Raw genomic sequence first — 17,743 nt, forward strand, 5'->3', positions numbered from 1 at the left:
GGTCTAAACTTTTGTTGGATTTGTATTTAGTTTTACTTTCTTTAATGTTGGAGTTAGACTGACTGAAATGTTTTGTTGTAAATATTATATTGTAATTTTTATATACATATACTTTTTTTTATATAAACCTTAATTTTTTTTTATCTGTAAAATGTATATTTTGTTTGATTGTTAAGTTGTTGTATAATTATTTTTATAATTTATTTAATTTGAATTAATGTAAAACATGGTGAAGACTATAACACATACATATCAATCCCTCAAATAAGCTGTTACTTAATTATTTAAAAATTTAAAATATATTCATATTACCTACATATTATTTGTTTTTGTAATTTTAATGGATTTGCCATATTGTGCACATGTCTATACTTGAAAATACCATTGAAAAAATTAAAAATAGTCAAGTTTGTTGTTGGCTGTTACTAAATAATATGAACCAAGTTCACAAACTTACACAAAACTGTTTTATATGCTACACTGATCAGCGGCTTTTTGTAAGTTTTTAATTTATATTTCGTACTATAGAACCTCGATTATCCGAACGCTCTGTTATTCAGTTTTCTAAATATAATTATAATTATAATTTTCTAAACATAATTATAATTCTAATATAATAATAAATCCAAAAAGTTTGGATAGTCGAGGATCTAGTAGAGTAGGTACTTAAATCAACCTGGTATTAAATGTGGGCAATTATATTCACAATTTTTTTTGTGGAAATATAAAATATAAAAATTTTAGTTTCTCAATCCAAACAGCATATTATTTTAAATCTTTATAAAATATATCAAATGTCTATGTATTGTTTTTTAATAACAATTTTAAGTTTTGATTAGAGATTTAAGAGGGGTGACAAATGGTGCTGGTAAAATACTCTGTCTGATCCTTTAAATTCTAAACGTTAATAAATACAATTTTTGCTTCAATATTCAGTGGATTAAAATAAAGGTTGGCATCAGAGCTGGATTGGCCCAGCGACTTACCATGTCAAACTCTAGATGGGTTATTTCTCAAACATGAGGATGATACAACATTTTTGAATTGCATTTATCGTGTTCTTTTTTAAGAAAACACAAATAAATGATGATACTCTTTGAAAAAACTAGTAATGAACATTTATCGTCAAGAGAATGACAAACAACCTATAGAGATTCATGATGTAATTAGTAAGTAATACCAAACAAGGTTTAAGTGGGAGGTACTGATACCACAAACTAAGATATATTTTAATCTTTTAATGAGTTGAATAAAATATACATTCATAATTGTTACATTAGTTTGTGACTAATTCACAAATCAATACACGATAATATCTTGTAACATTCAATGAGTGCGGCTCAACCAGTGACCCAGATGGTGGAATGTTAAGTAATTATTAAATTAAGATTATTTCCTATTGTAAATGCAAAATGGTAGTTTTTTTGGTATAAGTTGATTTGATGTATTTGTACAAAGGGTGAAAGATTCTGTATTGCGGAATCTTTCAGAAATGGTATTCCTGTTCTACTTTTAATAGGCCATCGGTCTTATAATTAAGCCAATGCTTTTGAAGCTGCTCCTGTAGGAAAAAAATGTAGTTTTCACGAAAAGTGATTGCAGATCAATCACAGCTTCCGATGTATATTAGAAAAACAGTGCTAAACTTTATTATATGTATTTGATAGATTGATAAGTCATTCGTTTAATATTTAGTAATATATTTTATTATAATAAAACAATTTAAAATTATTTTACAATTGTTTTGATTGATAATAAGCTGGGATACCATTTAATAATAATGTAAGTATAGACATTTAAGCAGTTTAACTTCTATAAATCCGTAATCCCATAACAACATTATGAACTCGTAAATATGATTTAATCTTAAAATGATACAAGTAAAATACTATACACAAATAATTAAGTCTAGAGTATGGATTTTGATGGGATTTAGTTTTTTTTCTATTGGTTCAGAACAAAACAGTTATAACATGTTTCATGTAACATAGTATAAATCTGTACAATTTTATTATTTGATTTTTGATCTTGTAATTTTTTTTAATCTTTTAAGCTTTAAGTGATTAACGTACTAATTAATTTAATTCTTCAATTTTTAAATGAAATTGAAATCGAGCAGCTTTGTCTGAGAGCAAATCTCACTTATAAATATGAAATTTTTTGACAATTTATAAATGAATGATTAAATAATAAAATAATAAATTATTTAAAGGATTTTAGAGCTTTATTTTAAAAGATTTTTCTATAATTCTTTAGTGCAGTAGAATCCATACTCTAGTGATAATATTATCATAATTTAATAATATTTTTACATTATGTTATATTTTTATTTTATTTTTTGTCAACCATTTATTCATAAAACTATACAAATAAATAAGTTTTGGAAATTTAATATTAATTATACAACTAAAATTAAATGGCAAATAAATCATAACAATAAAATATTAATAAAAGCAAACACATAATAATGTATACCAACAGAAATCAATCTTACTAAATAGGAAACTAAGTTTAAAAAATATCAATATAGGATAACACAATGTTCAATCAAATGGTTAGGCTAGGTTAGGTTAAGACTAGACTAACCTAACCAAATGCACTACAATTATTTTGCTAGTGGAAAAAATCTTTAATTAAAATTTATAAGTTATAAATGCATATACAAACCAAAACAGAATATTTTATCTTTGCTTTTTTTTCTAAACAGAGAACAAATTAACAGCATTTTCTGACAAACCAGCCAATAATCGTCTACCGCTATTCATCATACCAGGTAAGGGGCATAAATCCAAAAAGTTTTCATTTACTTGGAAATTGTGAGGATTGGTTCCCTGATTGACATTAAATACCTTGATGGTTTTTGATTTTTCATCAAAACTACAAGCAAGTGTGTCTTCATAGGAAGCACCAGTGGCTGTCACCAAACATGAGCGGGACAAATGTGTAGCCTTATCACCGGCTGAAAGTATTAAAAATATATAAGACAAACATATTGTAAGTAAAACATTACAAAGGACAAAGGAGTACAATAAAATACTTAATGTCGTGACTAACCATAAAAAGTGACAACCGGAGTTACTACAGGTCCTTCTGTATTGTAATCTGCTATTTTAGACACAATATGTCTGACAGACTTGTTGGGACCATAAGGTTTGGATGTTGATAGAATGAGATTAGAATTGTAGTCATAAGAAGTATTAGTCCAGAGTCCTTTTAATGGCAATTCAGTCTCTGTGTAGCAATGCATTTCTTTGCCAGGTTCTTGTTCAAACATAGATAAATAGTCCATTCTGGTTTTCAAGAACCCACCATAAATGAAAGCTCGAGAAGTTGATGGTGGGATGGAGATGAGAGAAACACAACCAAGTTTTCGAGACTGATCAGCGTTAAACAATTTCATATACCTGCGGTCAATATAATATAAGGAACCCATCTGACCACCAGCAACCAACATGTTGGTATTGTCACCAGTCCAACAACATGACCACAGTGGTTCATTCACTGTAAATGTAGACAATATTACTAGAAAATTATACAGAGACGAATAATTAATAATACAAAAATTAATGTTTACCATCTAAAGAAAAAACAACCTGATTGCAAGTTACATCTGTTAGATTGATGCATTTATCCAAACTGTCAGAAGCCAAAAGATTATGTTCAAAAGGATGAAACGCCATATCACGAATTTGCTTTTTGTGTGCAAAAATACAATCTTTAGAAACGTCCAGTGTTGATCCATTCAATTTTCTGATCACATGTGAATTGAACAATGACGATTCAGAATGTTGTGACACTACCTGATTATAATTCAATTTGATGATCTTTTTTTTTAAATATAATTAACTTAAACACTTACCAACATCATGTTATATTTATTGTACGCCATAACTCTACAACCAGAGTTCTTGCACAAATTAATTTTTTTTGTACATTGTCGTAATGATGTAGGACCAGCTGCTTGTTTATTTAATAGATCTATATCCATCATAGATTTTAATCTTTTTACTTCGTTATCTAAATAAGTAGCTTTGACTTTCCATTTTTCTGCTTCCAAATGCATTAAATTTTTCTCTCGATTTTCCTAAGAAAACACAAAACAAGAAAAATGGTTAATAGGCATGTAAAATGGTTTAATATAAAACAAATAAAGCTAAATTGTTGTTTTGATTATGATAACTAATAACTATACGTATTAATATTGATACATATATCATACATATATAATTAATTGATTAACGAGATTGGGTTAGGTTAGGTTAGGTTAAAAAGTATTAACTGGTCTAATTTAAATTAAGATAAAGATTTTCAATAACATACTTAACCAAGAAGTTTCTCTACTTTAAAGTAGTGAATCTCATCAGTTATCATTGAGTTAGTCACTGTTATGGATAAGTTAAATTTGAATTCAAATAAATAGTTTTATTTTCAATGAAAAATAATTCTGAGCAGAAACGATCTGTCAGCCAACATTTTAAGGATATTTTATTATATATATATATATATATTAGTAATAATTAATAAGATAAGTTGAATTTATTTTTTCTTAAAAAAATTGAATATGTTGTACAAAATTATATTATTTCATGTACATAATGGATAATGCATATTGCTAGCTATTATTAAAAGAATTCTATACCCAGTACACAAATTTGTTTTATACATATTAGAAGTATGTAATGTGGCAAATTTATGTGAAAATAATAGGTACTAATTATTAGTCAATAATAAAAAAAAAAATTTTTTGTTTGTTTATTCAGAGAAATCTCTGGAACTACTCATCTGATTAAAAAAAAAAATGTTACCAACCATTAGCTACACTATTCCAAGGATCTTGAGGATGACGAAGTATACAGGATGTCCCGCGAGGATTTACCCATTGCGATATCTCACGAAATAATGGAGATATTCAAATTCTGGTTTTGTAATAAGACTTATAGGGATAAGAACTAAAATCATCCCATTTTTAAATTTATTTTACCTAATGTTTAAGTAAAAAATTAAAATAATAAATATTTAATTTAATTATTTCTAAAAAAAATCAAAGATAGCCATTTCGTAGTTTATTTTTCTAAGAACATTGACATTTCAAAATTTTATTTTCCTATAAGTATATAAGTATATAATATAAGTATTTTTTTAAACTTTTTTACTAAAACAATAAAATAACTTAAAATATGAAATTATTGTAGGTAGTTCTTATCCTTGTGAGTCTTATTACAAAACCAGAATTTTGATATCTCCATTATTTCGAGAGATATTGCAATGGGTAAATCCTCACAGGACACTCTATATATCCTCATATACCTCGTCATATACTAACTTATGAAGAGCATTGTATTAAGTCAAAAAGCATGAGCAATTAAAATATTGAGTTATATTTATCCATTTTTAACTACATAAATTCAAACTTTCATGTTTTCATGAATTTAATCAAAATTAATTTCAACCACTTGTAAAAAATTATGCGTATGTATTTAAGATAGGTACATATAAAGTTATATTGGAAAAACTAATCTTATAAGTTTATAAAATATTGTATTATAGATATATCACAAAACTTTCAACTTCAATCACTTTTTACTATTCTTCACTCAGTAAACAGTTGTACATTTTTATATTGTTAATTATTATCACTAAAAATATAAGCATAAAGTCCTATTATTGAACAGTTTTTCCAATCAAGCAAACCAAGATCTCTTATGTAACTCTCTATTTATTATGCTGATTGTTAAAATATTTTATACAGAATGCACAAATTAAAATAAATATAACAAAAAAATAATAATTATAATAATATAAGTGTACCACTAGTGATATTCAAAAATTATATATGGCCCTTTCTAAAATCCTAGTGAGAACTGCTGATCTATAGTTTCAAAGATCATATCTCCATGCTAAGATTTCCTAATTTTTGCTCTATATACACAGCTAAGTGGCAATTTCATACGCTTTGGAACTCATTAACACACATATTCTTAAAGCAGTAATTCTAAGAGACTCGTTAAGTACTATAGGGAGTATTTAAACTTAAAACTTTTAACTTCTCCATCCCTAATGATATCGCCAGAAAAATACAAAATCAACTACACAACCATACCAATTTCGGCTATTCAATCATCTTGAAATGGACCCCCAGTCACAATCAACTCACGGGAAACATAAAAGTCAATGAAAAAAAGCGCCAAGCAATAACATCTTCAGACACTATAAAACTAAATTATTTTATCTAACATAACAATAAATCTATGACACGAATAATATTTAAGAACATAATATGGCTACATGACACTATGACACAAACAATTTGGAACAACATATAACTACAGGCTTTGTTCCCAATAGAAATGCGAATCAGACACACACCACTAATCCACCAATATTTGATGAAGAGGGAAATTTAACCTATATGTGAAAGTTGTGGTATACCTCAGGTTCGGTGGAAGGTGCAGGCAACACAGGCTTATGCCTGTGGCGTCATTTCTTTAGTTAGGTATTTATAGAGCTGTAAATTTTCATGAAAATTTTCAATAATCCTGAAAATTAAAAAAAAAAATTTTTAATTAGATTTTTTAATTACAGACAATATGTTAATTGTACCCCAAAAACATAAAAACTTACCAAATTACTTAAAAAAATAAAAATACTAACTGTTTAATACATTTTACTTAAAAAAAAATAAAAACTATTTAGTGTATTTTATTAATTAAAAATGTCCTGATACAAATTTTTTGCCGCAAATTTCAGTCATTGAAAATTTTCAATGTAGCTAACTGAGTTTTCAGAAAATTTCAATGAAAAAAAAAAATTTACAAGCTCACATATCTAGGTATTTAGAATAATATTTTGATACTATTTTGTCTACAAAAACGAGTGCGGAAAATTTTTATTTTGTCTAGGTATGTATACATTTTGTCTAGAGCCGGCCCTGCCTCTAACTATTAAACACATAATAACAGAATGCTTCTCATATGAATTGGATAAACTGGTAGCATGAGTACCAAATATTATTTCAGAAGCCCTTCATCCAGACAACATAGATAAGACAATTTTATTTATAATGAAGACCTAAAAAATGAATCTTGTATAACTTGTAAAAATAATTAACTACCTAATATTAATGTATTTTAAGGTATGATGTAAACATTGTAAAATTATTGCAGCCATTGACCTTAGACGCAGAAGCTTTAAAAAAATAAAAATAAAATAAATGTGACCAAAATATTTTGTTAAGCATGATCTCTATTTGTATGTTTAAATTATGTTTTTTGGAATTTTTTAAGTATAGTTTAAGAAGGTATTTTTGATAAATTAGTTTTTTCACAACATTAAAGGAGTATCTTGCAGTGATATCAAAATTGATTTGTGAATCATATGGCTTTTCTGAAAATATTTAAATATTGTAATCAAAATTTTAATAAAACATTTTTGAGTTATTCTACTTTAAATAATCAATACTGAGAACTGAGGTCTAAGAATATTATTTAATTTTGTTTTAAAAATTATTAGATGCAATATAAATTCATAAGAATTTTGTTATTAAAACAAGTAGACTTAACTAGGTAGTAATCATTAACAAATTTTCAAAACTAATCAGGGAAGATCCCCATGCCAAATTACAGAAACTTATAGAAACTTACTATGGCCAAGCAAATGCTTCTAAAATGCAGTCAGTAGGCACAATGATATATACATCAGACAAAAATTATCGGAAACAATCAGAAATATCTAGAAAATTAATAAATATCATCAATTAAACTGAAATTGATGAATTATTTTATGAAACAATAGCTCTAATCTGTTATATTATCCAACTTCACTATCCGACAGGAATCTCTTGATTTATCTTTTATTGACAAAGGTGCTTGATTTTTCATAAAAAAAAATAATACTAATTCTAGTAATTTCCCTGGAATTTCCTGAAAAGGGCGTATATTTTTAATTTTCCTTGGGTGTTAAAAAGTTAAGATCCGGCCCTGATCTTAACCCTAATCATAGAAAAATAAATTAAAACCAGGAATATAATAAATACAGTATAATAAAATATCCTAAAATATATGCTAACAAATTATCTCCACTCATAATTGTTTATTTTTGTATGTAATAATTTATGATTGGGTTTATGATTAATTTTTTAATCACTATAAGACTAACTTATGAGAAACTTTGTATTAAATTTTCAAGTATTTTGATTGGGCCAAAAAAATTTTATCGACACTTCAAAAAAAATTTTTCAAAAAAATTTAAAATCTCAGGTGTCTGTAAATATCTCAAAAAAAGTCAAAATATTTTGAAAATTAAATCATGTAAAGAAAATGCCAATCTAAATAACTGGTTAAATTTTCAAGTATCTACCACTTATACTTTTTGAATAATAACTAATATTTTAAATCGTTTCAGGATAAATCAATAACGTTATGCTATTTCGTAAAAATTTAAAATTCAAACGCACTTAACATTTTTCCAATAATGATGCTTTGAGTTTTATCTATAGCTACTTGAAGAAAAACTTATGGAAAACTCAGTGTTGTATTTTTAATCCTTAGTTATAAACACAAAAAACTTTATGATTTTTCAACTTCAAAATTACTTGCAAATTTTCGCGTTTTCGACAGATTTCGTAAAAATTTGAACTATAAACGCTTATAAAAAAAATTGTGACTAACAATTTTTAATTTTTTTAAGCTACAATAAGAACAATTCATAAGGAACCTTGTATTAAATTTTCAAGTTTTTTGGTCATCCAACATTTTTTTACACACTTCAAAAAAAAATTTTCAAAAAATCGAATATTTCAGTGGTCTAGTAAATAACTCAAAAAAAAGCCAAAAAATTTTGAAAATTAAACTGTAAATAGATAACACTAACATAAACATTTGGTTAAAATTTCAAGTATTTACAGTGATTAGTTATTGATGGTTATTAATTTTGCGTGTAAATTCCCGTTTTTCTGTCATTTTTTTTTTGTTTTTCTCGATTTTTTTGAAAACTGTTGGAAAATGTTAACTTTTGACCTGTATAATGCACCAAGGATATTCACATTTACATCGGAAACCACCCCCAATGTTTGAAATTAAAGCATTATTTCGACTAGTTATGCTGTATCCTGTACATAGACACAAAAAAAAAAAAAAACATCATTGTAAAATCAATACATTCATCACTTCGTTCAGAATCTAAAATATAAATCAACAAAAATGTTTATTCACTGCACATGTGCGAACATTTTTTTTTGAACATAAGTTTAATTTTAAGTCATTTAGACAGTTAAGATTACAAATGAAATTCAGTCATGAGTTAGAAATATTTTGAATGACCTTCATTGTTTAACACACGATGCCTATGTAGGTATAACAAATTTGGTGAAAACTTTACATCATTATACCAATACTGTGTTTCTATCTATATTATCAGTATATCATTTATTTAAAAAATCAATATTATAATCTCCTACTATCATTTTCCCACTAAATGCTACAGCAGCGTATTAAGAAATTGATTAGGAGGGAGATTTTGAATCACATGCCTTATTTTTTTTAAGGTTTACGATACTTTCCTACAATAATATGCTGTATAGTTGCAGTCTTAAGACTTTTTTGTTTTCGTGGAACCCATTAAATGTTAAGAAAATTCAAAGGAGCCCCAAACATTTTTAATTCTCATAAAATATACATGACTCATCAAAAATGATGCCTTAACAATGTGATTATTAATTAGGATAGGTTAGGTTACAAATGACACAAACAAACAAATAAGAGAAATGTATGATCATTTAGCTTAACTCCTATGCCACCACACGTTCTAACACTGAAATTTGGTGTGCCCATTATTCTTCAACAAATCATCAATCCACCAATAATAATAGCAGGATTTTAGTGAAAAAGTTGAACAACATAATCAAAGCTACAATTTTAAATATGAAATTTAAAGGCGAAGATGTACTGTTGCCACACATCCCAGAGTTTCCATTAGATATGTCTTTCAAATTCAAACTTTTGTAGAGTATTGTGCGACTCACCTTTGCAATGACCATCAATAAAACACAAGGACAATCGCCAGACGTGTGTAAATTGAATTTAGAAAATCCACGTTTCTCACATGGACAGCTATATGTGGGATGTTCACTTGTCAGAAAACTTTTGATTTATTAGTGTACGTATCAGAAGGAAGAACAAAAAATATTTTGTATCCAAATACTTGAATAGTCAGACTTTTAAGTGGTTGAAATCTTAAAGTAACTAAAAATAACAAAATTTCACAAATTATCTTATTCCCTATATATATATATATATATACAATCAAAACTTTCTTTAACCAACAAACTTATGAAATACAAATCGATAATTCGTCCGGCTTGGCTCTACGGCATTCAACTATGGGGGCCAGCGAGTGCCGGATAGACAATGTATCGGCCCGCCGAGTTTTAGTTTTTTAACCGGCCCTAAAAAGGGCCTTTTTCAAATAAAAATGTATACATTGATCTAGATTTTACGTAGCACACAGAGTTAAATAAATGTATTCACATTTGTGTTATGAAATAATTGCCCAAACACTTAAGATCAACATTTTTTGGAGCGGCCTACCGAGATTTTCTCGGTAGCTCGCCTAACCAATCCGGCCTTGGGGCCAGCTAAACCATCAAACACTAAAACCCTCCAAGCATTCCAATCCATATGCCTACGGCTAATAACCTCTGCCCCTTGGTATGTTACCAATAAAAAACTACATAAAGACCTGAACATACCAACCCTCAACGACTTAGCCAAATCCTATTACTCAAAATTCCACTCAACGCTCCGCACTCATAACTCCATAATTAAAAGTTTATCCTCTACCTCAATCATTCCTAGAAGGTTAAAAAGGCAATGGCCAAGAGATCTGCTTAATACCTAATAAAAAAAAAAAAATTAAAAACCCTAATTATAAAAAATAAAATAAATAAACTCAAACCCTAATTTCTTGTCAGGTGGCACTGCTGGGAGACTTCCTTTTCTGCAATTAATGTTATTTTTTTTTTTTTTTAAGTCACCACACTTACTTATTATACACTGTATGTATAGATTGTAAATACATTTTTATCTTCAATAAAAAAAAAAAAAAAAGTTATTAACTTATCTTTACTATAACTCTACAACTTAACTTACTCTAGGCGTATTATTTCGTGTTTACAACCGATAATCGCAATAGAGTGGCGTTGCCTATAGGACATGAATTACATTATAAAATCTTTTTAGTTTTAGTGTATGGTTTTCCACGACCCACGGGTACTGGATAGACAGCATTGTTTGTATCTAACCTAACCTAACCTGTTTATATCTTTGGAGTAAAAACAAAATTCTATATTAAATTATTGTAAGTAGGTATTTATATTTTTAATGATTCGCATATTATCAATCTTATAGTTTAGTGTATTTAAATTTAAATTTATAAAAAAAGTTGTATATCAATTTAGAAAACATTTTTAATTAGTAATACAATTTTAGAACCACATAGGTATTTAATTTTCCTATATTTTGATATTTATTGAGCATATTTTCATACATTTTTTAATGTTTTGAAGGTCATAAATATCTTAACGCTAATCATAGAAAAATAAATTAAAACCAGGAATATAATAAATACAGTATAATAAAATATCCTAGAATATATGCTAACAAATCATCTCCACTCATAATTGTTTATTTTTGTATGTAATAATTTATGATTGAACTAAAATTTAACACATTTATAACAGTAATATGAGTTACACTTAACAACATCTATCCCCAAGCTTAAAAAAAAAAAAGAGGCTGCTGTATAGTATAATTTCATGTTTTTGTTTTCTCAACTATTTTGAAAACGAATAATTTGTTCTCCTATAAAATATCTCATCATAAACAAAAAAAAAAAAAACCCTTTATTGTTAAGAAAATTAATTTATTGGTTCACACTCAAAATCTTAAACTTTAATTATCCTATCAATAAACAATGTGTATTAATATACATTGCATGTAATATGTTTATCTGTAAATATCTAGTAGTACAACCTTTTAAGTCTATAAAATTCAAAATTGGGCATTAATACTTTATACAGAGTAAATCACCAAGCATGTTCCCTCTTCTAGTTCTTCAAAATTGCAATTATTCAAAATCTGATTTTAAGAATTTTTAAATAAGTGGGTAGGTATTTATCCTTAGAATTAATTTGCAAATTCTCAAATTTCATACATGTTTATATTAGATGGGTACTAAGGAGTATTCTGCATAGTTACTAACTTCTGTTTTTCAAATGACAACCCGTTAACCCCCATTATATACTTACCAACATTTTTTTCTGAAAATGTTGAATATCAAAATGTAATTAGAAAAAATAGTTTTAGAATTAATAAACTTTGTGTATACTGTGAGCACGAACCATAAACATAAGAAAAAAATTAGTTTTAGACAGAGAAATAATCATGTACTTAACATGCACAGACAAACAATATAAAGATAATAAGTATATGACAATAGATTTGAAAGATATGGGGTCTACGATAATTTGAAAACATTAGTGTGTGTTCTAAATATTTCTCACCCTTTTCACAACTATAATTCTATTAGTTGTGACTGCTCGGGCATATTTCTCATGAACCGAGAGTCATGTGGCCGCCTTAAACACTTCTCACAGTCGCCAACCACGGACCGAGGCTCGAGAGCCGGAGTGCCGTGGATTTTTAGTAATTTTAAAAAATAGGATAGTGTGCTTGGACCAGGAACATGGGAGACCGGCAATAAAAGAGCAAACCTCAATTTAGGGAAAAATTATAGATTTTATTATATATTTGTTTTTTTTTTTTAAGTGGGGTGCCGAGAAAGCCCATGGCATAAAAATCGGTCAGAAAAGAAATTGATAAAAATAATAATAATTGACCCATAATAATAATAAAATAATAATAAGAACAATAATAATAATAATAATATCACACATTAAATGCCAGCCGGTTTCGACATAGCGGTTACCGGCGGTTGATATAATATTTAAACCAATATAACACACATTATAATATATATATATATATATATATTGTAACGTCACAGAATTTTAGGCCTCTATTAATATTATTATTCATTGAACACACCTTTCCCCACAATAAATGTACTATCATATTATTATCGGTCTGTGACTATTACTTTAATGGTTTTCCTATTAGTACAATAGCGCGTTGCGATTAAGCGAACAACAAGTAGGTTATGTTATATAACCCCTCTTCAACGTAATGTCCGGCGACTTGGCTCGCAGCTGTGGTTATCTGCGCTGTCGGCGATACGGTCGCGTCCGCTGGTACACGCTGACAAGAAAATCTGAAGCCAGTAATATTGTAAATCCCCGCAAAAAGCGACACTGCACACGTCCCACTCTATCAACATTTCGACAACGGTCACCGGCATGCCGAGCTGTCTGCCGACGTCTCGACACTCTTTTCATGACCACTGACTTAAGTACACGTCCTATTGGTCAAGTCTGCCGATCCGTCTGTCAACTGTCAACGTCAAAAACCACGAGGTCAACATTTTGGTGTTCCTGTTTTTTCTTCTTTCATTGATGTTCACCGACACCATGATGGGCTAAGTCGACTATCTGGGGCCGTGGAGGGCCCGGCGGCTAACATCCACAACCGTTTTCAACGTAACCGGTGTAGATGGGCCGTGTCTACGGTATAAGGTAACGACGGCCCACGTGGCCAGCTCATCGCAGCCACCGGTTACCAACATCTTGAGCCACCAGCAGTCGCCAAGTATTATTTTCCCCCAACTTCCCCTTATTTTTCATTTTGATTATGTATCACCACTGTTTTTTTTTACACTCCTGTTCTCCTCAACGGTGCCCCGAGATAATTAAGTATTATTTTTCCTTTTTTTCATTTTGATTATGTATCACTACAACTTATTTTTTACTTATGCTCCATTTTTCCTAATAGGTGCCCCAGTAACCGTCATGTGGAGCCGTGGGTCTTTTCCTTTAATACATATAAGAGTATAATGTGTCATACCGACGTATGATTATCAATCCGTGCCGGTAACCGCTTGTCAGAGCCGTAGCATTATTTCTTGTATTTTTCTCTATTACTTTCCTAATAATTTTGCCATGTGCCAAATATTATATATTTTTTCCCTTGTGTTTTATGCACTTTGCCATGTGCCAAATCTATATATATAAAAATGGGGACAAAAAATTCGAAATTGCATCAGTTGAGAACGGCTGGGCCGATTTGGCTCAAATTTTTTTTAAATGATAGAGAATGTCGGGGAGCGGGTTTATAGCATAAATTATGGACCTAACTCCTGTGAGTTAGAGATTTAGTGACAAAAACTGAGTTACACCGGTGGTGCCCTCTAGCAGATAAAAATAAAAATATAAATATAATATAAATAATAATACAAATATCGATAATAGCAGGGCTTGAAATCGATTAATATCGATAAAAATCGAAATAAAATATATATTTTTATATTCTGGTTGATATACATTTTTTATTATAGACACTTAGAACTTTAGAGTAAAATAATAATAATAGTTGGCACATTATTCATTTTATTTTGAACCATTATTGTTTTATGTTATTTATGAATTTTTTCAATCAAAAACGACTATTGTGTTTTGGAGAGAATTTTTATGCTTGAATCATGCCTCCTATGAGAAGAACAAACATTGGACGGCGTACACGTAATGCAAGAAACATTAATGAATTTAGACGTGCTCATAACACACATTACATATATATATATAACAATCTTGATTGGATGAGTGGACGGGCAATACTAGCAGCGAGGAATAAGGACGTCGATAGGTTGAATTTTACAATTCAGAGTAAAATTGCTGGAGAACTGCGTTCATACAAATCCGTTGACAGCACGACCGACGAAAACGAAGCGGTCAACTACCCGACAGAATTTTTGAACTCGCTTGATGTGCCAGGAACTCCACCACATAATTTACAGGTAAAAGTGGGATCGATCATAATTATGTTGCGGAATCTGAATCCTCCTAAATTGTGTAATGGTACACGATTGTCCGTCAAGAAACTGATGAACAATGTAATACAATCAACGATCATCAAGGGCAATTTCAAAGGGGAGGAAGTCCTTATCCCACGAATTCCGATCATTCCAACAGATCTTCCATTTCAGTTTAAGCGGATTCAGTTTCCCGTTAAATTGGCTTTTGCGATGACAATCAATAAATCGCAAGGCCGATCGTTGGAATTCTGTGGGATCAATTTGGAATTTCCATGTTTTTCGCACGGGCAGCTGTACGTTGCAAGTTCGCGTGTTGGAAAACCGTCATAGTTGTTTATTTTTGCACCAGAAAACAAAACGAAAAACATTGTTTATCAAAATGCAATATATTGATTTCTGTAACAATTCATTACAATGGAATACTTGAATTTTATTATCAATCTAGACTTTATTTGAAGGCGTTAAGTTCACCGGGTCAACTTAATTTAAAAAAAAAAATTTAGGCAAAACAACGTTTGCCCGGGTCAGCTAGTATTATATATTTTCTGCCTGTATTTTATGCACTTTGCCATGTGCCAAATATTATATATTTTCTGAATTGTAATTGCCATGTTCTAATGTTATATTATTTTATTCATGTTGTTTAAAACACAAAATTTACTTATAACCGTGTAAAATATAACCATATGATTACCTTATATTTTGTCACATTTTTTTATTAATATTGTTTTTTACTTTTCCCCCTTTTTAAATAAATCTTTGGAATTCATTTCCCACTACGTGTATAAAAGCCTGCAAGTTCCACCGACTTGGCCTTCGGGTCAACACGCGGTGCGGCCTGCAGGTCACGATGTAAGTGTTCCCCTTACATTGTGGGTGGTATATAGGGCCTTAAAAACTCTATAATCTCACAATATATATAAATAAATACCTAAGTACCAGCCATCGTGAAACCATAATATAATAGTAATCAGAAAAGTAAAACGCTACATTACCAATACTTCGGTCTGCTCAGGTGCCGCCCTTCGGCGCACCAGCGAAAGCGGGGTCTACTCGTCACTCATTTTGTTATGACGGGAAAAAATGAAGTGACGTTCCGTTGCTCTGTCGGCCGATACCAAGCTATGGTTGTTGGCACGAACAGGCGAACGCGACAGAGGGGATCAATGCATAGGTTTAATAATAATATGAGTGGCTGATAATGGGGGTGACATGGTATGGTGATTGTCGGTGTGAGTTGACCTTTGTATTTCTACCTAAATCATGAGTACAAGGAGAGGAGCGTGTGGTGTGGTCATAGAGTAATATAGAGGGGCCGTTCCATATCTCGCGTATACAATTAATTGATGCGTAGTTGGTGTATAAAATACAGATTAACCACTTCATATAAAAAAAATATTGTAACACATGCAGTACAATATATTGTATGGTTGTGATAATACGTTTTTTGTCTTATGATTACAGACTGCCTACTGATGCTACTGCATAGGGATAAATGACAATTGTAATTTAAAATTTTAATGAGAAATAGAAATTGATATTTAATTATTAAGAATAGTTATTATAGTTTCTACTTTTTTCATTTTTTAACTTTATTTTAAAAAATGCCAAGTTGTATGGTTTGTGGGAGATCAGATAATCAAACATCTAAAGCTGCTAACATTTCTTTTCACAGGTATACTTTTTAAACCTACATACAGATCTGTTTTAATATTAATTCTTTAAAATCTGATTAAACATTTAATAAAAATTCATGTTTATTTCAGATTCCCGGCGAAAGAATGTGTGAAAGTGAAATGGAACAATTTTTTACAGGAGAATACTATAAGCCCGAATAATGTGATTAAGACTAGTTTAGTGTGTTCGCTACATTTTGATCATTCATGCTTTATTTTACATAAAAGTCGTAAATTGTTACAAAAACACGCTGTTCCATCTATTATTGTTGGTAGAATAAAGAATGTAAGTATATATTTACGATTCAAATTAACCTAAACAATAAAGTTTATTATTTTTATATAATATAAATTATTTTAGGCGAAACAAATCTACCCAGAAACTTTACTGACTTTAACTCAAAATGTAGACCCTGATTCTGTGAGCAATTTAATTGGCAGTACTTCCCAAGCAAAAAATACTTTAAGTTTTAACAGAAAATTAGTTAAGGTCAGTAGGTACTTTTGAATTGTTTAATCTTTGAATGGTACTTTGTGTTGTGTATAACTGATAAACATATTTTATAGTCCAATACTGTTAACTGTTACATGTTGTAATGGTTATTTATAGTTCTGTCTTTCATTTAAATTATAATTTTTAGATTTCTGGAAGTAATGTAGAAGTTGAAGGAGTGTCGCCTTTGAGTGAACCTACAACGTCATCAAATATTTCTTGTACAACCAGTCCAGACATACCAATGGCAAAAAATATTGAAACAATAGACACCTCATTCGTTACCGCCAGTGAGGTGCATAATGATGATACACCCCGTAGAATTTTCTTGAAACGTGGTATTCGAAAGCTGTCAAGTGATATCATCATCAAAAGCAAAAAGCTGAAAAGTCTTCAACAAGTTATTCGACGTCAAAATTAAAAAATTGCCAATTCGACAACAATTATTGAAGATCTCAAAAAACGAAATCTTATTGATGAGGATATGAGTTTTACTCCTTTGGAATCATTTGGTAAGCATCAAGATCTTATGAATTGGGCAAAAAAAAATGTTGGCAAAACAGTTCCAAAAAAATACAGTCCTACAATTCGACAA

General features: G+C 29.4%; 1 protein-coding gene across 1 annotated transcript; it reads right to left on the minus strand.

Annotated features, from left to right (window-relative positions):
- Positions 1-2,672: 2,672 nt before the first annotated feature.
- Positions 2,673-13,734, minus strand: LOC107172820 (E3 ubiquitin-protein ligase RFWD3-like). Its single transcript, XM_089228625.1, has 5 exons — positions 13,630-13,734; positions 3,860-4,084; positions 3,575-3,800; positions 3,055-3,501; positions 2,673-2,959 (listed from the first exon to the last, which is right to left on the minus strand). Exons 1-5 carry the CDS (start codon positions 13,732-13,734, stop codon positions 2,700-2,702), a joined length of 1,263 nt encoding a protein of 420 aa, XP_089084751.1. The 3' UTR covers positions 2,673-2,699.
- Between the last annotated feature and the right edge of the window lie 4,009 nt (positions 13,735-17,743).

The sequence above is a fragment of the Diuraphis noxia genome, unplaced genomic scaffold, assembly GCF_037042655.1.
Source record: "Diuraphis noxia isolate RWA-SAM2 unplaced genomic scaffold, SU_Dnox_SAM2 contig0005, whole genome shotgun sequence".
NCBI classification, from domain to species: domain Eukaryota; kingdom Metazoa; phylum Arthropoda; class Insecta; order Hemiptera; family Aphididae; genus Diuraphis; species Diuraphis noxia.

Bases quoted from the DNA above. Each gene is read 5' to 3' on its own strand.
- LOC107172820 (XM_089228625.1), bottom strand. From the start codon at position 13,734: ATGTTGGTAACCGGTGGCTGCGATGAGCTGGCCACGTGGGCCGTCGTT. The intron at 4,085-13,629 runs GTTAGCCGCCGG...GTGTTTTCTTAG, and splicing joins CGTTGAAAACGGTTGTGGAT to GAAAATCGAGAGAAAAATTT. The intron at 3,801-3,859 runs GTAAGTGTTTAA...AATTATAATCAG, and splicing joins ATAAATATAACATGATGTTG to GTAGTGTCACAACATTCTGA.